At 46.9% G+C, this 25,344-nt stretch overlaps 2 protein-coding genes across 4 annotated transcripts in view; one reads left to right on the forward strand and one right to left on the reverse strand.

Moving 5' to 3' along the window:
* LOC149366696 (flap endonuclease GEN homolog 1-like) overlaps window positions 1–25,344 on the reverse strand; it is a 160,248-nt gene that overhangs the window by 23,648 nt on the left and 111,256 nt on the right. The window lies entirely within an intron of this gene.
* On the forward strand, window positions 14,321–15,436 carry LOC149366697 (iripin-8-like). The gene has a single exon (XM_089567393.1). The coding sequence runs from the start codon at window positions 14,321–14,323 to the stop codon at window positions 15,434–15,436; it is 1,116 nt and encodes a 371-aa protein (XP_089423519.1).

A 25,344-nucleotide genomic window follows, 5' to 3' on the forward strand; every position in this document is an offset into this window, starting at 1 on the left:
GGACGCCCAAAGCATCATGGGGCGGTGAGCTACTTGTTGCGGCACAGTCGTAATTTTTTGGGAACATGGAGTGGCACTACTAAGACGTTTCATTCTGAAAACGCTGTTCGTGTGTGCGCAGACGACTTTCGCGCGAACGCAGTGGGCAAAACTCATAGTAGTGAAACCGCGACGAGACACGACGCCAATAAAAGGTTTAACTTTTCCGAAATGCCATTAAAAAATCTCTTATAGTATTTAAGCAACAACATCTTTTTTGAAAACATATTTACTTTTAAAAGTGCGCCTGTTAATTACGAAATATTAGTTTTTATAGTGTTCACTGCTTGGCCAATAGGAGAGCGAGTCGTCTCTTATTTTGGGCAAACTTTGCACTTAAATGCTTTTCTGCTCGTTTGTTGCAATCATTAGACAAGATATTGAATGTTAGGACGTTTGTAATTATCAAACAGCTTTATTTTTCTATTATTTTTTGGCCAAAAGTTGCAGTTCCGCAACAAGTAGCTCATTGCCCCATGATGCTTTGAGCGCCCATGGTGGCTGAGGTGGTCACGTGGGGTCTCCATGCAAACTCCCATAGAGGGGTCGCCAGCTTTCCTTCTAGGTAATAGTAAGAAACTCTATGGTGTTCCCACCCACAAAGTGTGCCTCGAGAGGACTGGTCAGACGGCTTCCGCTGCGACAACAAAGAAGTACAGACCTCCCCGCAGCAGGATGTAGGTTGTGAGGTTCTCCAAAGTGACCCTGCTAAGTGGCCGGACGTCATTACTGATAGCTTTCGGAGTGTATGCCTTGAGAAAGGACCAGTGTATTTTCAGAATCGCGCAGAAACTTTTCCGTCTTCCGAAAGACAATACACAACTCAGAAGCGTTATATGTCACCTCATCTTTTCGTGCGAAAGGCTATAAATGGGGCTTTATTCTCTGTGACTTCCGGCGTACGTCAAGCGTAACGGCTATGAAGGCTACATTGGGCCTAACTTCGCTTGCATCACGACGCAAAATTGCACGCTTGTGTCTTTTTCACAAAATATTTCATCATGAGTCCATTCGCTGCGAGTTACTTCTTCCCCCTTCATATATTTCACGCCGCACAGATCACATACATAAGGTAGGCATTTCTGCATGCAAAACTAAAACATTCTCGGATTCTTTTATTCCTCACACGTCATATGACTGGAGCCACCTTCCTTCTTCAGTCGCCACAATTCCTGACCCTGTATTGTTTCGGACTGCTGTTACCGCTTCTGTTGAATGATATATTGTGTTTATCACTTATTCTAACTTCTCCATTTTGACAATTCATTGTTCTCTGCTGTTGTTTGTATTTTTTGCAGTGTTATGTATTAACCACTCCCCTCTGTAATGCTTTGCCCTGAGGGTAAAATAAATAAATAAATAAAAAAAATAAGCGTACGAGCGACACTGGTTGATGTATTCGGAGTCCAAAGGTTCCGTTTACTGCTTCATGTGCAAACTATTTTCAATTCGAAGCAACCAGAGTACTTTCACCACTCATGGCTTTTCTGATTGAAAAAAAGCAGAAGAAAAGGTTTGCGCACATGAAAAAAAATTCTGGGGGCACTTTGACTGTCCAAAGTGCGCAGAGGCGAAAGCGTTCTCCGCACCACTTTCGCTGCTTCTGTTGCACTGGTGGCGTCACATATTATTGAGTACTAATTCCTAAGCGATGACAAATCCCTAATTAATGGTTAATTACTGTTTGATGCCTGAATACTAATTAACTGCTAATTAATTACGCTTAAGCTTCGCCTTTAGGAGTGGAACGCGACAGCGTGGTGTAGCGCTTCCAGGGAGTCCACAGAACGCCACCACCCGTTCGGCGCGATGCCTAGCCCTTTGAACGCAACGCTTTTTGAGGAAAGGAAATGGCGCAGCAATTCTCTGTCATCTCGGTGGACACCTGAACCGCACCGTAGAGGAAAGGAGGAAATGGGAGTGAAAGAAGACAAAGAGGGCCGTAATGAAGAAAATGAAAATTGTATTTGAGGAAAGGAAATTACACAGTAACTGCCTCACATATCTCGGTGGACACCCGTCAAAATTCAGGGGGGCACTTTATTGACCTAAAGTTTGGTCACTGATGTGTGGTTAAGATATTAAGCTTCGCCTCTAAGAGTGGAACGCGACAGCGTCTTGCAACGCTGCCAGGGAGTCCATAGAACGCCATCGCCCATTCGGTTTTACGCCTCGCTTGTCGGTAAATTGGTTTTTGAGGAAAGGAAATGTATCGGTCTCTCATATCTCGGTGGACACCTAAACCTCGCCGAAAGGCAAGGGAGGAGGATGGAAGTGAGCGAAGACACCGTATTCACTAGACGCGGCTTTGTTCCTTCGAAACCTTCGAGCTGGCCTGGCGGAGCAAGGGAGGAGGATGGAAGTGAGCGAAGACACCGTATTCACTAGACGCGGCTTTGTTCCTTCGAAACCTTCGAGCTGGCCTGGCGGAGCGGATAGCATGCTCGTCTCGCACGCCGAATACCGGGGTTCGATTCCCGAGCTCGACGAATTTCCTACTCGTTTTTATTTATTTATATGGCCTGACTAGAAAAGTTAATTAGGCTAATTGGGCAATTAAGCAATTAACTAAGCTCAGTCCCACTTACTTCGAGCATCACTATACGATCCCTTCAATTGGTTGCATGATTACTAGCCAAAGTACAATTGGTCCCGTTTGAAATTCGCGCAGTGTGACGTCACGACCGTTTCGACCAATTGAAAAGCGTGACACTTCTGCCGACAACTGCTGCTTACAACGATGAGACATTAAAGGCTTTCGCCTTAATAGCGTCGAGCACCGGTAGAGAGAGAGAGAGAAACAACTTTATTGCCATAGATTGGAGGGATTTAGGGCAGGTGGGCTTGGTGTGGCCCCCAGGTGGGGGCGACTTCCTGGGCCCACGAAATGAGTGCCAGTTGGATGCTCTTGTCTGGCCTTTTGAGGAGTTGGTTCCATCCTTCTTCGGAGGGAGCTGGCAGTAAGGTTCGAGGGGGCGGATTTCCCGCGCAACCCCAGAGGATTTGTGCCTGGGTGGCGATTTCTCCCTGGTAACAATTTTGGCAGACGGGGTCATATTCCCCGTCTGTGATGAGTGAAAGTCTAGAATGGCTAAGGATGGAGTGCGTCTGCAACCTGCGGAGCAAGCTGGCTTGCGCTCGATTCAAGTCGGGGTGTGGAGGCGGGAACTGGCGTCTCATCTCTCTGTAGAGGTTGGTAATTTCGGCAAAGGTCTGGGGAGCCTCGGCAAGAGCGTCTGGATCCGTGGGGCCGGCCGCCCGGTTGGTTAGTCTTCGGGCTAGTCGGTCGACCCCTTCGTTTCCAGAGTTTCCCGCGTGGGCGGGTACCCAGACCAGGTTGATCTTATGGTCGAGAGTGCAGCCGCGAAGGATGCGTGCAGCGGGGTGGCAGATAAAACGTGCCGAGTAATTTTGTATCGCTCTTTTGGAGTCGCTGAGGACTGTACTGTGTGACAGCATGGCTCGCCCGGTCTAACTCGAGCAGCACAATTGACAAGGAGCTGGTTAAGCATCTTGTCACTCAGACCGCTTACTGGACAGAGGTGTTGAAGCGCGTAGTCGTTGTAGTTAAGCTTCTAGCTGAGCGCAGCCTAGCGTTTAGGGGAAGTGATGAAGTTTTTGGTTCACCGAGAAATGGCAACTACATGGGAGTACTTGAAGTCATTTCCAAGTTTGATCCCTTTCTAGAGAAGCACATCAAACGCTATGGGAACAAGGGAAAAGGTCACCCATCGTACCTGTCAAAAACCATTTGTGACGAATTTAACGAGCATGTGGCAAAGGCTGTCAAAGATCGTCTCGTTGACGAAGTGAAACGCGCAAAATACTTCTTCAATTGTTGATTCCACTCCAGACTTTACACACGTTCATCAACTGTCAGTTGTTTTACGATACTACTTAAATGAGCAAGTGTACGAACGGTTTCTTGGATTTCTTCCAACTGAATCGCATACCGGCTTGCATCTTTTCGACACCGTGATGACCCTCTTAACAGCCAATGGCATCTCAATTGGTGATTGTAGGGGCCAAGCATACGACAACGCGAGTAATATGTCAGGAAAGTACAAAGGACTGCAAGGTCAAATAAAACACCTGAACGAATTGGCAGTCTACGTGCCATGTGCTGGTCATTCACTAAATTTAGTTGGCGCGTGTAGTGTTGACAGTTGCCTTGAGGCTGTCAAATTTTTTGCTCTAACTCAGAGACTGTATGTGTTCTTTGCTGCCTCACCTAAGCGATGGAAACATCTTTTGAACAGCACGGGTGAAAGTGGTGACTGTGAGCAGCTTGTTTTGAAAAGTCTCTCTCAGACCAGGTGGTCAAGGCACGCTGAATCAGGTAAGACCATTTTGAAAAATTTCAAAGCAGTCTTGTGCTGCCTTGAAGCGATCTCAAAGAATGAAGAAGAAAACGGTGACACTCGGAACGAGGCGCACTCTCTCTTCAAGAAGATGACAAAACTAGAGACTGCATTCATGGCAATTTTCTGGAGTGAAATCTTGGAGCGCTTTGACAAAACGAGCGTAGCAGTTCAGAAACCAGGATTAGACATTTCTACTGCTGTAGAAGTGCTGAGCTCTCTAGAAGGCTTTGTTAATTCGTTGCGACCTCTCTTTGATACCTTCGAGGAGAGAGCACGCACGCTAAGTACAAATAAATGTTATCAGGATGAGGGCAAACGTATCATTTTGAGTAAGCAGCCGGACGGAAAAAGCGATAGTGTGCTACGAGGTAGAGAAAAATTTATCGTGGAGACCTTCAATGTCGTGCTGGATAGCCTAGGCTCTGCTTTGCGCGTGCGAAAGGCTGCCTACGCTGAGCTCTGCGAAAGGTTCGGATTCATAAAATTGCTGACAGAGGTTGGGAGCGAGGCCTAGCTCTCTGGCACAGCAGGCTGAGAGGTTGGTGAAAACCTACGAAAATGATTTGGAACCAGCATTTCCCGCTGAAATCGTTCAGTTTGAGAACTTTCTGCACAACTCTGTGTGCAAAGACACGAGTTCCCTGGGAATAATGAAGTTGCTGCAAGAAAGAAAGCTTACTGATGTGTTTCCGAACCTTTCCATTGCTTTGAGAATATACTTAAGCATATCTATGACAAACTGTGAGACCGAGAGATCGTTTTCTAAGTTGTCGCTGATAAAAAGTCGCCTTCGTTCGAGCCTCCTTGACAATAAGTTGAACTCGCTTGCTATCATGTCCATTGAAAGTGACCCTCTCCGCGATCTATCTTTCGAACAGACTAAAATCTGATTTCGCCAAAGCGAAGGCGCGAAAAATGCCATTTTAAAATGAACTGTTTGCGGAGTACATGAAAAGTTCCAACGACTTTGTTGCATGTATCATCTCCCACCCTCCATGTTAACAATGAAACTCTGAGCAGTGTAATTCAAAAGATGTAAATCTTCGTTGTCCGTCTCTTGTTTGTTCTTGTGATATTGAGCCTGCTTGTAATGAGCTGTATTGTTGTTGTTTTTGATAGTGCCACATTTATTTGGCGTCATCTTTGCTTGTCTTTCCTTCAACGAAAGTATTTTAAAATATGCTTTGTAACTAGAGTTGGTAATTTTCATATGTAATCTAGTGAACTTTATGGTGTTTGTATTGCCTTAAGTATTGTATATATCTGTTGTATATTTATTGTGTAACGTGTATAACGATTACTGCAGTCTGATACTTAAATTTTAATAAAGAAGGTTTGGGTACAATCAAGCTTCTCCTCACAGGATTAGATTTAGTGATCCAAACAAATCCTAGCTTTTTCAGAAAACAGAATGCAGATTAAGTGAATTCACTCAGTGAACAGATGTGCTGGTGTTTACAACAGCACGCGTTTCCTAAATTTTGTCGTACTCCTTATAGTAATAAAACCGGGATTTTTTCTTTAGCTTTACCAAACTGAAAAACAAATCGGGATGTGCTAGCTTCTTTGAGGTCCCACAGTTTCACTTCGTGCTCCGGCGGCCACTAGGAAAGCGAAACACTCGTTTATGGGCTTATGTTTAGATTTATGGGCTTTAATGTCCCAAATCAACTCCGGCTATACAGGACGCGGATAATTTCGACCACCTCGTGTTCTTTAAAGTGCACTGATGTCGCATATTACACGGGGCTCTAACATTCCGCCTCCAGCGAAATGCGACCGGCGTGGCCGGGACAATTTATTTTGTTCGTTCTTTTTTCTAAGTATTGATTTCGTAGAATGAAGGTGTGAATGAAAGAGAGAAATAGGTGCCGTAGTGTAGAGCTCAGAAATAATTTCGACCACCTGGGGATCTTTAACGCGCTCTGACATCGCACAACACACGGGCGCCTTTTTGCATTTTCCCTCCATCAAAACACGGTCGCCGTGTGGCTGGGTTTGAATCCGGGTACTCGGCTCAGCAGCCGAGCATCTAACCACTGAGCCGGGACTTTAATTCTCCTTTTCAAATTTTCCCCACGAGGGCAGTAGTAAAAGTTCATCGTGTGATCAAATTAATTTTAGTAACTTTTAATATTACCCTCTCGGGCACTAATTAACGAGTGTTTCTATTTCCTAGTCGCTGCCGAAGCACCCATCTCAGCTTTAGGAAGCTAGCTCAGCCCGCTTTTCCTTGATGCGCTAGCATTAAAACAGCGCTGCGAAGGAAAACCCGCCTGTCGGCTTGTGTACGGCGTCACTGCAAGAGGAGAGGAGGCGGCGCGCTGCACTGCAGCCCCGCAAGTTGTCGGTCGGCCCACGTGGCTCTTCCGTGGCGTTCGGCGCTCGGCCATATACGCACACGTGTCGGGCGTTCTAAAAGTCGCCTGGTGTTTTTTGCGCTGTAAACCTAATGTTACTGCGTTACTTCTGCATGAATCCCATTGATCGCCTTCGCTCTTTTTACTTGTTGGAATTAAAATGAAACATGGCATATATTCTAGTCGTGTAGCGGGGAGCAGGAAAGAGGGGGCAAGTAGAGGGAGAGGGGGCCTACATCCGCATTAGCCCAGGGCCCTAGATCGGTTTTAGTAGATGGGCTGCGGTGTCTTGCACCTGACACTTGGACTTCCTCGTCTCTTGCTGGACTCCAGTGATGACTTGACCCAGTTCGGCGGCGAGGTGCTATTTCCCGGGTGTCCCAGCTAAATGTAACCAACCTTTTAAAAAAGACGAGGTGTCCTAGTCCAGGGAAACCAACTAAAGGTTGTTCAGAGTCGCATGGCCTAGTCTCGAGTAGTTTTTTCATTCATCAAAGTAAATTAGTTAAGCTTAATTAGCTAACTTTTTAATTATAGACTTTAGGAAAAAAGTGTCAATGGAAATGTTTTAGAAGAACTCTAGTTTGGGCTAGTTGGTTCATGATTCAACAGGAAAATGGCGCAAAAGACGTGGACAAAAGAGACAAACACGACAGGACCAGCGCCAACTTACAACTGAATTTTATTTCGCACCAAACCCGCCTTTATGTAGGCCAACACGCCCTAACATCCGTGTAATCACGCACAGGCAGTAGAAAAGATAACTGTAAGATATCTAGCACATGAAGCGCAATAGCAACCACGTAACATACTATCATGACTAAAAAAAACCAACAAAAAAAACCCAACAAAAGTATAGCAAACAACACTAAAACGGTCATGACCAAGCAACTCTTCAACACCAAAAACGATACACACTCATCAGTGATACCAGATGACCAACAAAGAAGCGTGGAAAAAAGGTGAAGAATGAAGCGTTAAGACCAAAGCAGTGTCAAAGGTAAAAAAAAAAAGTTGAAATGGATGAAGAGTGCAAACCTTAAAAATTGGAAACCAAAAACCAGCAGCCACATGAATGATAACCGATGACCAACCAGAAAAAAGATGGACGCGAAGCTGTGACCAAAGTCGGCGTCAAAGGTATAAAAACGAGAAAAAAATTGGAAACGAACAACCAGCAGCCATATGAATGATAACCGATGACCAACAAGAAACATGAAAAAGGATGAATGCGGAGCTCAGACCAAGGTCAGCGTCAAAGGTGTAAAAAACGAGAACAAAAACCGCGCAAAAACCGCACATCGTCAAAAAAAATCGTCAAAAATTGCAACCAATGCCAAAGGAAAGAGCGTGCACAACAAAACAAAACGAAGAGCCTAGAGAAAACTTTCTAGAAAAGTGTACTCCTCGTTGCTAAGCGTAATGGATGGCTTGCTGACGCATCTGCTCCCTTCTTTCCTGATGTAAAAGGCTTCGACCACCTCTCTCTCAAATCTGTCCTTCCCACTCCTCAAAAAAATAGTTTTCTCGAACTCCGGACGGCAACCCCTGCAGGCTTTGCAATGATCCACTAGAAAGCTTCCTTCGTTATTCCGCAGATTCCGGCAGTGCTCGCTGGCTCGCTCATTAAAACATCGACCAGTTTGGCCAATGTAGCTGAGCCCGCAACTTAAGGAAATCTGGTAAACAACCCGCGTCCTGCACCGTGTGAACTTGTTTTGATGTTTCACAGTACAAGCCGGTTGTTTTTTCCCGTTAGTCATTGCGCAAAGCTTAGAAAGTTTGCAGGGGGCTGAGAATGCGACCTGAACATTATGTCTGCCTGCTACTTTTTTAAGGTTGTGTGAAACCTTGTGGATATATATACGGTAGTACTGCCACACGGTTGCGTGAAACCGGATCTTTGCTTTTAGGACCTTGCTTCATCTTCTGCAGTATGGCTTCACACACGGAAGTAACCATACAAGAGGGGTATCCTGCTACTTTTAACCGCTGAACTTGAGCACTGAAACTGGACGAGACCATATGGGGGCATGATTTGTTCAAAGACGCTTGCAAGGAGTTCGAAACAATTGCCCGCTTCACAAGCTTCGAATGAGCACTGTCAAAGGGGAGCAAACCTTTCTTTGAACGCGGATAATACATCCAACACAAGCCATCTTTGCAAAACCGTACCCTAAGGTCCAAGAACTGGAGTTCGCCATTTGTCGGGACCTCCTTAGTAAAACTGAGGCCTTGGCTGTGTTCTGAAAACACGGACATAGTCCTTGCGACCGCAGCGTCTAGCTCATGCTCAGAAGTGTCTTTAAGGATAACTAAGAAATCGTCAACATACCTATGTACAGAGACTACGTGCGGATCAACAAGGTGGCATCTTATGTCAGCTCCTACAATGGAGAGAAAAATATCACAAAGGGCGGGAGCTACAGACGAGCCAATGCATATTCCCTTCTTCTGAACAAAGAATTTTCCATCAAACAAAACAGCAGTCGAACTTAGGTAAAATTCTAACAAAGAAATGAAATTGTCAACGCTTACTCCTGCTGCATTTTGAAAAGGGACTTCGCCGGTGGACTGGATGTTTTCCCTGACAGCCTTTAAAAGTCCTTGATGGGGAACGGAATAAAACAGCTCTTCAATGTCGATGGAAAACCCTGTGTAGTGCTTGGGGGGCAAAGACTCCAGGTGGTTTTGCACCTCGCACGAACTGCGCACAAGAAACGGGTCCTTGCCTACCAGGCGTCCAAGGTGGGTTTGAAGGTAGCTACTGACAAGACGTTGCCACGTCCCCCTTTCCGAAACGATGGTGCGTAGCGGTAAACCAGGCTTGTGGTTTGCACTCTTCATCCATTTCAACCTTTTTTTACCTTTGACACTGCTTTGGTCTTAACGCTTCATTCTTCACCTTTTTTCCACGCTTCTTTGTTGGTCATCTGGTATCACTGATGAGTGTGTATCGTTTTTGGTGTTGAAGAGTTGCTTGGTCATGACCGTTTTAGTGTTGTTTGCTATACTTTTGTTGGGTTTTTTTTTAGTCATGATAGTATATGTTACGTGGTTGCTATTGCGCTTCATGTGCTAGATATCTTACAGTTATCTTTTCTACTGCCTGTGCGTGATTACACGGATGTTAGGGCGTGTTGGCCTACATAAAGGCGGGTTTGGTGCGAAATAAAATTCAGTTGTAAGTTGGCGCTGGTCCTGTCGTGTTTGTCTCTTTTGTCCACGTCTTTTGCGCCATTTTCCTGTTGAAATGTTTTAGATCGCCTCGAAAAACCGCCAGTAGTGCTGTTTCCATCACGGTACGATTTGCGTAGCTTCATTTATCGGTCTTAAAAGAAAGTTAACACGTGACCAGTTCCTCGCTCGCATCTCTGCCCCAAAGTGCACCCAAAGTCTCATCGAGGTGAGGACTTCAGAAAAACAGAATTTTATTCTCTAAGGTGCATCTTGGGACGTTGAAGTGGCACGGTTGTCATGTGGAAGCTTTTTTTATTGTCTGAATTACGGTTAACGGCCGCTAAAAAAACTATTTTACGCAAATAGTACGTTGCTGCAAATGTTTCAGCCAGCGGTTTTTCAAAGCGATCTGCAACTTTTCCATTGACACTTTGTTCATCAAGTCAATAATTAAAGTTATCTTATTAAGATTAACTAATTACTTAACTTTGAAAAACGAAAAAAATGTTCCAGGCTAGGTCACACGACTCTAAAGAACCCTCAGTTGGTTTCAGATGGCTAAGGCATCCCGTGTTTTTTAAAAGCTTGGCTACATTTAGCTGGAACACCTGGTATATATTCATTTATAACCACCAGGGCTTTACGTGCCGAAAGGTGCGTAGATGTTCAACACACGCATGCCGTTGTTCAAATCCGTGGAAATGAAGCGACCTTCAATATCTCGGTCATGGCGCAGCATCTTCACTCCGAGGTCGCGAAGGAAAACAAGAGCCCCCCCCCGCCCCCCCCTTCCCCTTGTCCCAAAGCTCCAGTACGATTTCGTACCGAATGACGTGTCGACTTCCCCTTGCTTAGCTGCCCTCGTGAGGGCGCGACAGTTCAGCGTGCCTAGTACAAGAAAAAAAGTCGTGGTGGTGGGGGAGGGGGATCGGGAAGGGGGTTGGTTAGTCAGACTACGGAAGGGTTCTCCTCCACGTCCACCACAGGCGAGGTGAGAGGGTAGTCTGGAGATGAGTCATAACTATTGTCTGAAACAAACTCAGTCACATGCCTTGCCCCCACAGAACTCCCAGAGGGATGGCATGCCTTTCTCCTCGTCGCTGTCAGCCTCGTTTTCGCTGGAACTAGCTAGGCGTGGAGGGTGATTAAGACAGGCGCGCTTTGTTAGGGGCCCTCCATCTGAGGAACTTGAGCTTGCTTCTGGGAAGTTGTTCTTTGTCTGCTTCTTGGTCTTCTTCCTGGGGCTTCGCTTCCTCTTCGGGTGGGTTCACTTGGCCTGTGTTTCTTCGTCCTCGTTGGCCTGGTCCCAGGTGGCCGGAACTACGTCCACTTCCCTCCCGTGAAATCCTGAACACCACGTGAACGGCGACCACGTGAACGGCGCGTGCCGTTCACGTGGTCGCCTTCTCTTTTTGCTCGACACGACGCATCAAACTAAAAATGAACCATTTGGTACAAGGAAGTTTAGTAAATTAAATTCCACTTTGTGCAACTAATGTGGTGTTGGTCCTTAAGCATAAATTAAAAATTATACTGTAAATCATGTTGCTAGTGTCTTCACGCAGACTGTGTGTCGCAAAATTCGGTGTTATTTAATCATTTTTGTTTTTGTTCTCTGATGGCCATAATTAAACTTATCATGCATCTCTTTGCGGGCTTGGCGCTTCGTGAGGCCATCGTGCAAGAGCAGGACGAGTAATTTGTTTGAATGCAGCCCGATAGTCCCCTCGCAAGTGGAGTGCAACGATTACTTCAGATATGACTGTTCAGTTCACTGGAGGACAGCTCCGTTGAGCACTTTATGGATGCCTCAGCCGTGCCACAGCAGCTTGCCGAGCTGCGTTGTCCAACCTGATTGGCACGCACCAAGCTTGAAAATAAATTATTCTCCCACAGCCTCTTCCACCATGCTCTTGGGCCCCCTTTCTCTACTCCCCAGGGTGGCTAGTGGTAGCGCAAGCCACCCTGTGTGCGCCAGAAGCGTAATTCTTGTAACTCAAAGCAATAATCGGGTCTTTTTTCTGGGAATTCTTTGGCACCCTAATTTATGAATATTTGTTAAGTAGAATGGGTATTATAACTTAAAAGGTAGGCAAGGATATACAGCGCATCAGGAGAGGAAACCAACCCGGTAAAAAGTCCAATTCTTTGTAAATGTCCGTTACCTGCAGCAACATTTGGCTAAAATTAATTCAGGGCGAAACGACAGGTTCAACGTTGCGGTCTTCGAGGCGCGTTTCCCAAAGGCTATGAAGCCGATGAATCTCAACCCCTCACCGCTTAGGAACGCCGCAATGCTACCATTCGAAGGCAACGCGCAGAAGAATCGCTAGAAGGACGCGCATACCATTGCTTACGCAATTTACCCGGTTTAACCAGAGCTAAACCATTGGCAAATTTTTTTTTTGCATTCCTTCCACGAAGACCAGACACTGCGGCCAGGATTCGATCTCACGACCTTGTGATCAGCAGACGAATGCCATAACTACGTAGTCAGCAACCGCGGCTGGTCGGTCAGCTAGAACCACAAGCGGTAGACGGTATAGGATACTAATTTACAGAATGTAAGTGAATGCATTCCGGGGATTAGTGGGGCAGATGGATGGTTCACACACACGTGACTGTGGGCAAATTAGAAAGCTGTCACCTCCCCACCAGCCTGTCCTTCATGTCAAAGCTAGGGATAAGCAGAATTCGAAATGTGTACTTGACGCATGAGGCGCAGCCAAGCTCGAAAATGCACAGTATAATCTGCAAATCATTATCTGTATTACTTCGCTGGAATAAAATAGCTCAACGTTCAGTGATTGCTCCCTGAAGATAATCTTAAATCTTTTTAAATAATATTTTTGCAGATAATCTTGCACTCTAGCCGGATCGAAATGTACTGTCTCTTCGCCAAATGGGAGGCGATGACCAAAGCGGCAAAATAGGGCGACGCGCTCTCCATGCCCAATTTTCATGAGACCGCGGTTAATCCTAGATTAAGCTGTGGTTAACCTTGGCCCCCCTACCCCGATTTCACACTAGCAGATCCAACGGAATCTGTCTAGGGAGGGAATCGGTACACCCCATAGGCCGGGAGGGGGCCCCTTTGAGGGGCATTTAACGCTTCGTTCTTAAGTGAGACGTCACGTGAAAACTATTTGTGGACTGTGCAAAAATTTCTTGTTCAATATCTTGTTCAATATGGCCTGAAATTCCCAAAATAATTCGATGCACCTGGTGCAGGCGCAATCTGAAAAAAATTCCAAACAAAGTTGCCTCGGTAAACCGGGTGAGGAGTGTATACCGCGAATTGTATTAGTAATATTTTTTTTACGCACAACCACGTATTTCTTCGCCTAGCATTTTATAAACAGGGATCCACAACAAAGGGAAACCGATAAGATGGCACTTTTGTCGACAAAAAATATGTCCGCCAGCCGACGTTTCGACCATCCGTTTGCCGAAACGTTGGCTGGAAGGCTGAGCCTACCCCCTTCGACCCTTGTTCGTTTTTCTTTCTATAAATAGAAACAATTACTCCTCTCTGTAGTTACATTTTCGTGCAATGCCTGTAAAGGCCTGGGGGTTCGTAAATCAATGTACATAGCACCTCGCCGCCGAACTGGGTCAAGTCATCACTGGAGACCAGCAAGAGACGAGGTAGTCCAAGTGTCAGGTGAAAGACACCGCAGCCCATCTACTAAAGCCGATCTAGGGACCTTAGTTCTACATCTGTGTATTGCACCTATCTATCGCACAAAGCGAAAGCATGAATCCGGTTCTCGGTAGACGAGACTTCTTAGAGGTGACCACTTCGCCGTTCCCAGAAATATCCGCCAGATAGTCAAGCCAACGTTCGTCAAGCCTGGCAGGAAAGGAACGCTGACTAATATGCCTACCCAGAGTAACATCTGCTGACATCTGTCCATCTGCCTCAAAGACAGTTCCTTTGTGCCCTTGGTGAGGTCACCAAATAATCTATGGCAGCGTCTTTCGAGAGTAGGCAGCAGAGCATTCTTTCCCACACTGGAATTTCCGGAAAGAAGGCACAGCTGGGTCTTTCCGCGGCTTTGTGCGCGTCCCAGTCGGGAGGGGGCGATCCATTGTCCGGACTGGAGGGTACCGCGCCCTTCTTGCTGTTCCTGCTATGATGAATCATGGGCGTGGCTTGACTCACGTGCTTCAAAGCTAAGCCAATCAGAACAGCGTTTTTTCAAGAGAGAGAAAATTCTTCAGGCGCCATTCGCTGTGCCTGGCCGGGGTAAAAATCGAAACTCCCATTGGCCACCGCAGAGGAAGGGGGAAAAAGCAAAAAAAAAAACACCACTGCCAGTCGGTATAAAAAGAGGCGCCTTACATGCGACCTCCAGACCTCGGAAAACATCCACCATGAGGTTTGACGGTGCGCCGCTCGTGAAAGCTCACAACCACTTCGCTGTGAACCTCCTCAAGCGCTTGGCGACGGAGAATCCTTCTTCCAACGTGTTCTTCTCGCCGACTTACATCGCCGCCGTTTTCGCCATGGCCTACGCCGGCGCCGCGGAGAGCTCGGAAGACCAGCTGTCATCGGTGCTGGGTCACACCGAGGTCGGCCTCACGGACAAGCCCTGGGTCCTCCAGGCGTACAGGCTCCTCCTCGAGCGCACGTACTCGAACGTGACGCTGGAAGTGGACAACATAGTCCTGGTGCAGGACAGCTTCGAAATCGACGAAAGATACAGGCAGCAGCTGCACGATGTGTTTGACGCAGAGCTCATGTCCGTGGACTTCGCCAGCTTCGGAGTCGACCCCGCGGAGGTCAACGCTTTGGAGCGAGAAAATATCGACAGCATCCTGCCCGAAGATGAGCCGCTGGGCATGATTCTCTACCTGTTCAACACCGTCCACTTCAAGGCTACCTGGCTGACCATGTTCGACCCGTGGGACTCAGGGAACAAGTCCTTTTTCAACCTGGGTACCACCGAGGTCAGTAAGCCGATGATGCAACTCACCAGCCACTTCCCCTACACTCGTCTCGACGTGCTCGGCGCGGCCGCCGTGGAGATCCCGTGCTCGGGAAACAGGTTCGCCATGGTGGTGCTGCTTCCGGACTCCGCGGTGGAGCTCGCAGAGCTCAGGGACGACCTGTCGCTTGCGGTTCTCGAAGACCTCGGCAGGAGTCTCTACCCCTGTCTGGTAGCGCTCAGCCTGCCCAAATTCAACGTGAGTGTCAGCTACGACCTGGTGCCCACCATGCGAGCCCTGGGACTCAACGTCGTCTTCGGAGAGTGGGCCGACTTCAGCGGAATCAGCGCGACCACGCCGACCTACATCTCGGCCGCCTTCCAAAAAGCGTCTTTTGAGGTCAGTGAAGAAGGAACCGTCGAGCCCGCAGTGACCCCCAGTTCGGCGGATGGACCTCCACCGGATATCACCCCGTTCACCGTGGATCGCCCGTTCATCTACTACATCAGGGATCGAAAAAACAACCGGATTTTTTTCATGGGTGAGATCCACAGCCTTTGAGATGGGAGTCATCGTCCTCTGCACGAGAAGAATTTCAACTGAAGGAGCGGTTCCACGGCAGGCAAGCGTCTGAGAAGTCGGGTTGAAATAAACTACTCATACTTTCACTGCATTTCTGAGACTTCGTTTTTATTCCCCGTCTGAACTTCCTCATTCTTATTAGTGCTTAGAGGAGTATGCCAACGGCCCTTGACATGGGCGTCCGGAAGGGGGGGGGGGGGGGGGGGGGGGGCAAGTGGGGCGACTGCCCCCCCCCCCCTCCTGGAATTGCGGTTATTTATGCACTAGTAGAAAACAACTACACAGCTTGATTAGCACGCTTAGGTGATATTAAGTTATCGGACCCTGCTTATTGAGTTCAATTCTTTGTTCATTAATAAATTCTGTTTGTTCTCCAAGCCTAGCCCTAATTTTTGTTTCATGTGCGCAATTTATACTACAAATAGTTCCGTTTTGGTGCTAACCTACCGCCTCCCCTATACCCGGCCATCGGGTGCACCCCCCTGGAAAAAGTTCTGCGGGCGCCCTTGAGCCTATTCGTAAGGCCCATTAATATCCTCACACAAAGGCCTTACTTCTTAGATTGAATGTCCCGCAAAAACGTAGCATCTAGTGAGAAGCACAGATGGTTTAAGGGAAGTAAGGAACAATGGGGATTTAACATAAGGTGTCACTGAATTGTGTAACAAAGGAGAAAGCGGATCATTTTGATGTACCTGACCGCTTCCTCTGAACATCCCCGTCTGGTGCTGTGACAAACTTAATGGCTGTCATCTGTAATGCTTACATCTATTCTCAAAACCAGACCAATAAAAAGTATAGGCTTCCCAAGAACTCATTCTTTGGGTAATTTTTCACTTAATTGGGACCTTTCCTTGTAAGTGAGCTAGTATATATATGCGCGCAGGGTGTCATGACATTCGAAACACCTGTGGACTGCGACCGTGCGGCACCTGCGCTGGGGCAGCGGAAAACAAAGGATACCAGGCGGGCTGTAGTAATGAAATGAAAGAAGTGAAGGGACCGTTAGAAAGAATGGGGAGAGATAAACTACAAAGAGATCTTGTTACATATTCGCATATTAAAGCGCTAACCGCATGAGGCGATAATTGACCGCATGAGGCGATAAATGAGGGCCGCCGAACCACTGTCGCTCGGAAGTGCCGCGCGAGACTAGCCAATGACGGTAGGTCTTGCGGGTGCGCAACTTCCGAGTCGTTTTTTTTTTTTTTTTCACCGGAGACGCAGCCGACGTAGCCCTCACCACGGCCGGTGCTCCTCCCGTGACGTCACGAAAAGAGGCCCACAGTCGCCGCCACTTACGGCGGAGCTTAAGGAATCGCGACCGGAATCAACTAGCAGCAATAAGCTTACATTTATCAGTCCACATTTTTTTCTTTAGTTAAAATACTGGAATGAATAGCAGACAATTTACGCGGAATTTATTTTGAGGCACTAGCCGCAAACCATCTGTGCAAAGATTGTTTAAGCACTGATGTCAGCACCTCTATCGCATTGCGCCTTCTCGACTTTCTCAGTAGATGTTTTTCATCATACATTACTTGAAATAAATTTGCCAATATTTTAAAACTTTTCCTTTTTTTCACCTGGTTTTATGAAGCATAGCGATAATGAAGAATCAAAAACTCTCGAATAGCTTTCACAACTGCGTATGTGTATTTTTATTGCAGATACATGTATTTGTTCTAGGGTCATATTTTACATGAATACGATCGCTTTCGATACAGGTACATACATTGCCACAGTTTAAGTATTTACAACATAACAAGTGGGTTTAGAAGTTGACATATAAAACACTCATGTTGCTATTTACAACGGAACCGCTGCCTTATTCCGCAGAGTCTCAGCTTTTCTCTTTTTCGCCTTGGCGTTGGCATCCAATATTTTGTCGTTCATCTTGCAGCAGTAGTTCTTGAGGAAAATGTTCGTGCTACACCACAAGAGGTGTTTTAGAACAACTTCGCACTTGTGGCCATCCTCGCAGGTGTCAAACTCTGAGGAATCGTCACCGGCGAGCAGTTCAAGCGTGAGGTCCGTGACTAAATGAAAAAGTCCTTGTTTGTTGATAGTTGCTTAACAACTACGTAGTTGTGTGCGACAGCGTTGACGGCAAAAGTTGCTAGGTAAACAAGCCCGCCCCTGTCAAGTTGCTTCACAAGGTCGTATCGTCCAATCGTGTCGGATATTGATGTCGTCCTTTTTTCCGTGAGCGCATCCCTGCATTTTGTACACTTGAGCTTTTTAAGTGTTGCGTACACTGCATAGCCTGCCACATATACCAGCACCGGGACGATGCCTTTTAGTTCCGACAGTGCATCTTCGGTCACCACTACATTTAGGCTAGGTCGTGGATAGTCTGGTCGCAAGTGAAGCTCATCCCATCGCTCATCCTTACTGATGGCTGGCAAAGTGCTTTGTAGCTGTAGCTTCTTTTCACATTCATACACTTGCCTCATCGACACATGATACTGGGATCCAGCTAGCATCCTGTACTTTCCGAAGCGCTCCTCCAGACTGTCGGTTTGGATCTTTCCTAGAAGGACATATGATAGCTTGAGCTCTTCGAAGCAGTACTTCGTAAACTCCACAAAAGCATATGTTGTGTGGTCGATAGCGGCATGGGTCTCTCTTGTTAGCGTACCGCTGTCCAAACTTTTGCCTTTCCACTCCTCCAACCAGGCCAAGAGATTGTGAAGGAAATTAATCTTGATGTCATTTTCCGAATTAAACACTGGTACTTGCAACTTGTCTCTAAGCCTTTTTCCCTTCCAAGGCGTCCTGACGTTCACAATCTTCCACCATTTCACCACCAACTCAATGAAAGTGGCAGTCCCTTCGAAAAATAAGAGGTTGTGCTTCATCCCAAGGGCTCGCAGGGCCTGAGGAAGGTATTCATTGAAAATTTGCAAAGCCAACTTTACATTTTGTCGTTCGATGTTCGATGGATTGAGAGCTTTTCTTGACAGTCTGTAGCCATAGCTTAACAGCCTCTCGCACTCCAAGTTGTATAGATTCCTGATGGTAGCAAATGACGCAGAGAGCATTCGCTGTCCTCCAGTGTGGTCTTTTTCGAACTCGGGAAAGTAGAAACAATGTTGGTCGTTTTTCTGGTTAAGCCAATTATTGCGTATACACTTTAGTATGTGTACCGGGTCTATTACAAAAAAAGAGGCCTTGCAGGGTCCGATGGATGCGAATAAACAATTTGTTTACAAGAGAAGTGACGAGAATTGAGACATAGCCTTTGTGTTGATGGCATTGTTGTCACTTACAACACACACTACCCTGTAGCCAATTTCTTCCAGGCCACATATTACTTTCCGCAGCAACTGGTGCAGATACTCTGATTCAGCTTTTTGGACAGGGACGATGTGAGCGGCTTCCTTAAATCGGCACAAGAGGCTCTGCACCATAAAGAGTAGTGCGTTGGTTGCTGCACCCGAGCTGTTCAGAGCAGCACCTGTAATATTGCCTCCTTTATAATCGAAATAAGGCTTGATGTGAATTTCGTTCACCATCAGTGTCACAAAACGTTGGCGAACATTCAAGTCGGTGATTCTTCCGGCCATGCAGCGGAGGAACGATTCACTCTGATGTTCGACTTGAGGATTCATGCCATACGGTGAGCATATTGATCGAATGGTCACTGGGTGCGGCAGAGTCATGATTCCAGATCCGCGGATATATTGGTATGCGTGAGGCGATACAGTGAAAAGTAGGCAGCAAAATATCATGAAGTCGGCTTAGTAGCGTCTCCGAACTTTTTTCATTGATAGTAGCTTCAATTGCTCGCTAAGAAATTGTATGATGTTGGTGCTCTCATCTGTGGGCGAAAAAGATAGCTTTTTCAGCAGGAGAAGAATCTGCTTGCAGATGTCGTCGTTAGCAGATTCAGGACTTTGACTGAGGTCGCCACTGCTTTTTTCAGTGACCTCAAGTAGCTCCACCATTGCTTTCTTGCTGTTTGCTACTGTTGGGATGGAGAAATTGGTGCCTAGTTTTGTTATTGGCATTTTTACGAAGTGAACTGTCACGCTAAGGTCGGCTTTTACTGCAACTGAATATTTGATGCATGGAGCTTCGTCTCCAGTGATGTGCACTAAAATATGGCGTTCACTCACTTCAATAGCATGCCAGAATGCAGACGTTTTGCTTCATATATATTCCGTCCAGTCTTTTAGGTTTAGAATCCTATCTGCTTCTTGCTCTTCGCGGAACACTTCAGCTGACTCTTCAAGCGCTTTCCTCAAAGCAGCAGCCTCAAGACGCATGCGCTTCGAGTCTGGGTCATCCCTTGAGGTGCTTGGCTTAGAAGTGTAAGACGGGCATCCCGGAAACTTTGAAGGGATTGCACCTGGGCGAAGGCGCAGATGCGAAAGGGGTGAAGTGGTGGTGCGCCCTGTAACCTCGTCAATGTGGGAGGCCTCTCGCACGATGTCAGCCTCAATAAAGTGAAGCTCGCAAACCTAGAAGGAAGTTAAATTTTTGTTTAAATAGCAGTTGTAGCTTGGCAACAATTTTATTGAAAGTCTGCTTCGCTACCCACAGTGCTAACCAGCTGCTAGTTTAAATACACTTTTTTTTACAATGCATGAGCATAAGCTTATCGTAGTTTGCAAAAGTAACTATTCTATAAGGAAGTCTCGAACATCTTACCCTGGACTGCGGTGATACAACTAAGTTCTCTCGTGGTATTGCCCTAATCCAGGCGTTCTGTTCTTCTTCATGCCGGGGAAACTTGAAAACGTGGTTTTTGGGACCCGATTTGTAGTTAGTCCGGCAATTGGGCACGCAGCACTTGTTAGGCATATCCTGGCAGAAGCGTAATCCACAGTCCGTAATCCAGCGATGGCACTAGAAGATCGTCTTGGACACAACCGCACGCGCAGCACGAGGTTAGGCACAGTCAACTTCTAGAAAAAAATGTGCGTTCGGAAGCATGTCGCGACATGCCATGACTTTCCCCCAGGCAGTGAAAGAAGTGTCACGTGTTACCAGAACGGATCGCATTGTCGTCTCCTTCGTCCCCCACTCTGACTTCTCGGTCCAGGCCTCATTTGTGTACCTTCCAGGCCTCATTTTCAACACGAGTGCGCTGCTCGCAGCTTCGAGACGTGCTGCACGAAACTTCTATGTAGGCCTCTTTCGCGTGACGTAGCTCAGGGGGGGAAGTAACAGCCCGCAGGCCTTATGTTGAGACCGGCCGTGCCCTCACCATGGCAGGTTGTTGTGTAGTGTTTTTTTTTTATTTTGCATTGAATATGGAAGGTAAAAGAATTTTTCTACCCCGGCATCTGCTATCGCCGCTGGAAGCACCTGAGCTGGGGCAGCGGAAATAAAGGATAGCAGGCAGTGTGTAGGAGTGAAAGGAAAGGGGTGAGGGGATAGTAGAAAGACAGGCATTGCGAGTTTCCGTCGGCGTACCATGGCGGACAAAGACGCTGGGGAGGCCGGCAGCAGACTGAAAGAGCGCGCGCTCATGGAGGAAGGAAAGAATGCGTGCGCGTTTCTGTCACGTGACTTTGCGTATTGGACAAAAATAAAATTATTGCCCACATATATTTTTGTCAATGTTTTTATTGTGTTTTATCTTGTGTGGAGCCCTATAGGAACGTTGTTCTACGCGTTATTTAACGCAAAATGACTGAACGCTGAAGTGGCAGCAGTCGAGCAACAGTGAAAACGCGCCGCTCCGACGCTACGCCGAGTCGCTTCGTGCGGTTTGCGCCAGCGACAGCGGTGGGCGACGGCGTCGTCATCGCGCGACGCATCGCGAAGGAATATCGCCTCATACGGTTACCGCTTAACACATGCACTAAGCTGAACACGCGCACGACACAACGCTCAGTACATGTCCCGGTGCGTTTTATTCGGGTCCCAGCCTCTCAACAGCGCAGCAAAATAAAGACGCAGACAGAAGAAATTACGAGACGGGACAACGAATATTGAACAATAAACTAGCCGGAACTTCAATACGTTACATAACTGTTCTGTGACTGCTCTCTGGATCCCACAACGGCCTTACATTCATAACTCGCGGACTTCAACGAGAACGGCAGGCAGCAGTCTGGCGACAATACTGCTGTTGTGGAATATGGCGGACGTAGTGCAACCACCGTGACTGCGGGGCTTTATCGTGAAATTCTAGTCACCGCAACTGCAGCGAAGACGTCACCGGCAGTGATAAATTGCAAGCATAAGATCTTCGCCACACTTCGTAAGGTTCTTCCGGAGATCTTCTTTCGTGCCTGCCATCCGGAGGCCGGGCTTGCTACCCGTAGATCGTAGCGTCCCAGCACTGATTATTATAGCTGCCCCGTTTTTAAAGGACGAGACTGAGTAGACGCTGTATTCGGTGTTCACATTTCGCAGGGATCGTTAAAAAGGCCTCGCCTTTTGTTACTACCTGGTTGCTCCGACAGCGCCTTGGCTGCCTGGTCGATGTTATGCTCACAGGTCGCCTCGTTGCGCTCTTATCGGGTGACAGCGGAACTCGTTTTTGAGGAAAATCGGCTTGTGTGGAATCCCATTATCTCTGATCGGCGGGTATTGGCGACAGCTTTGTTGCATTGTTTTGCGCTCTGGTGCTATTCCAGCTGTCGCGATCGGATGCTGCCGTCAGCTAACTGCTCCCATAATTTGCCGCAATTAACTCCTTTTCTAGACTGGAGTAAATGCTGGTAAATCCTCATTTTTACTACCTTATTCCCTCATGGGAGTAAAATGGAGGACAGTCCACCTTTTTACTCCCCACTCATGGAGTAAATGTTTTCACAAATGGAGTAAAAAGGGTTGGCCGCCACCATTTTTACTCCCTTTTGGGTATATTTTTGTTTACAGTGCAGTCTAGAAAGGGAGTTAATTGTGCCAAATAATCCACCAGTGCCGAAATGGAGTAAAAAAACACCATTTTGTGCAATCCGCCCCGCCGCCTAGCGTCTCGTCTGCTTTTAGTCGGTTGTCGGATAACGGCGGTGAGTGACGACCGCTTGGTTACCATCATCGCTGGATCTCTGCTGACTTCTGCTCTTTCACGGGCGCCTGCCACGGTACAAGATATCGACTTGTCGCCGTTTTCCGCTGCAGTACGTTACATAATTCAATTGCTCCTGTGAACCCTCCAGTGCTCTAACGTTACCTGACTTTCCTTTGTTTGTGTCGTCACCCCGTTACAGCCCCCACTTAGGCCTAATTTTCACAGGCTTTTTACAGTGTGGTTCTCGCAATGTGTTGCAGCAGATTATGTGTTGCATGTACATGGAACTGTGATAGAACATAGTGTCAACGCTGAGCTCTTGATTGAGCTCAAGAGGCCACATTTTTTCTCAGTCATATTTAAAAGCCAAGCCTTAATGAAGTGAATATGAAAGCAACACTGCCATTCCAAACTACCATCAGGTGTATTTTCATCTTTTCTGGTCTGGTTTTGGGTCAAATATAGCGTGGTGCATGACCGTGAAAACCACTCAGCGGCTCCTTTTCAGTTTTCAAGCTACTGATTATAATGTTACATCCCTTTATCTACGAACATGGCCAACGAAACGAGCTCGTACAGCAAAAGGAGACGATAAGCAGACGACTCCTGCCGCGTACGCCGCCGCTGGGCTAACAGATGGCGGAAAGAATGCGTGACGCGGGGTCACATTAGGGCAGCGCAGTTTCCCAAGTTAGGTTGCCGGCGGGCCGCAGAGCTACTGCCCGTTTCCGCCGCTGTCACTGCTGTAGGAATGAGCCTGAATGAGGATAAATAAACATGACGCCATTTTTGGGTTCCATCTCTGTGGGTAGTAAAATATTTACTCCCTTTTCACTCCAAAATAACTCCCTTATATAAGGGAGTAAAAAAACACCGCACATATGGAGTAAAGAAACTCCTTTTGTGTGTGCGTTAGAGGACAAGCCATTTACTCCCTTTTGGGTGTTTTTTTGCTAACAGTGTAGCTGCTGCCGTCTACTTAATTTCAAGTCTCTCCGTTACCCTCCGAAACACAGCCCCACAGGGGAGCACTGGCAGTATACAACTATTATGTACTGTCCTCGTGAAGGGTCTTGGCAGATGGTAACGCTTTGCACTGTTTCGGGTTCTTCAAAAATATTTAATCTGAAAGGGCTGTATGAAAAGGCTACAAAGCGCTCCTATTTTCAGGCTACTCATTCTTCAACATCCGACGATGGTTTTGTCTTCGCGGTCGAATGGCACTAAAAGCATTTGACAGCTGCACAGTTTTCTCGTTGGGGAAGCCGCACCACTCCTCCATTTACGCTAATACGAGTCCATACACCCTGTTACTGTGTGTGGCTTTTTGAGCTTGCAACACACCACTGCGAGGCGATTGCACCGACGGCTCAGCCTTGAGGGACGATGGGTTCAGTGTGCTTTTGATTCGAACGCAATTAATCGCCCGCCACAGTGGCCAGTAGCGCATGTCGCTTAGTCACGTGTTGCACAATTCACTGCAGCGAATACGAGTCGATTTCGTATCGAGCAAAGTGCATTGGATGTCAAGCCCTGACGTGTACTAGCGTAGCGGATTATGCAGCGCAAGAGACCGCATGGCGCATACTACCGGCAACAAAGGCGGGCAGTTAGCTATGGGTTAGCTGCATCGAATGCAGAGCAAACACAGCATACCCCCAGAGCTCGACAGCCGGTGTAATCGTCTCGCATAGGTGTGTTCAAAGCGCACAAAGCCACATCAAGCAACTATACCGACGCATATACGCGCAGCACATAATGCAACGCTAAACAGGCCAAGTGGCGTGAGCTATCGGCAAACCACTGCAAACAGATAGTGATGAAAAACATGGGCGCAGGCAGCAGTGCACAAGTCCATCGAACAATAATTTTAGGTTATTAAAGCGAAAGCATTACTTGGCTAAGTCGATAGTTTCGTGTCCGCAAAACGTGTCGGCGGCGTTTTCTCAATTCGTGTGAGAGTTAAGCGAAAAAGAATGACTGTGCGTGATCGAGGATGATGTGAGGATGATGCACGTCAAAATGTGGTCGCTGTGGAGTAATTAGTTAATTAATTAGAGCCAAAAATTTCCCAAAGGCGTCAAAATAGTATCGGACGTCGATATAGTGCGAGGACGTGACAACAGTACGAGGCGTCAAAATTGTGGAGGGAAAACACAACCAAGTGACATAGGATGATAAAATAACGTTGTGCACCAAATTTGATTGATCTGGTGTAAATAATTAATCAGAAGACAAAAGATCACTTAGACGTCAAAATAGCCCCGGACGTGCATGTAGTGCGAGAACGTGAAAATAGCGATAGACGTTAAAATTGGAAGTAAAAAGAGAGGCAAACAGTCAAAAGTGAAGGAAAGAGAGGCGACGAGTGCGAAGGAGGCATCAATGCTTTCGCTTTCCCCCAATGCGGGTCGCCGCACTGGTCTGTTAACTAGGGGTGTGCGAATATCAATTTTTTCGAATACGAATCGAATACGAATACTTGGTTCCGAATATCGAATCGAATATCGAATAATCAAGGACATACGCATTTAACCACTACAAAACATTTATCTGAGCACCAAGAACATCGCAGTTCAACTATCAGTGATTAAGTGAGCACAAAAGGTGTGTGTCGAATATCGAATAATCAAGGACATACGCATTTAACCACTACAAAACATTTATATGAGCGCCAAGAACATCACAGTTCAACTATCAGCGATGAAATGAGCACAAAAGGTGTGTGTGGCTGCATAAAAAGTATCAAAGTCTCGAACATTGTTCTTAGAAGAGTGGAAATATCAGAGAAGATGGCTAGTACACCGCATTGATCAAGGCTAGCTTGCCAAAAGCACGAAAGCGCGTTGCTGGGATGAACATAAAAGGCTGTCGTGAAGGAAAACCGGCTGCTCCACATGGTCAGGCAGAA

The sequence above is a fragment of the Amblyomma mixtum genome, chromosome 1 (assembly GCF_055824585.1).
Source record: "Amblyomma mixtum isolate Tamu chromosome 1, ASM5582458v1, whole genome shotgun sequence".
NCBI classification, from domain to species: Eukaryota; Metazoa; Arthropoda; class Arachnida; order Ixodida; family Ixodidae; genus Amblyomma; species Amblyomma mixtum.

Coding starts and splice junctions, on each gene's coding strand:
- LOC149366697 (XM_089567393.1), top strand. CDS start 14,321: ATGAGGTTTGACGGTGCGCCGCTCGTGAAAGCTCACAACCACTTCGCT.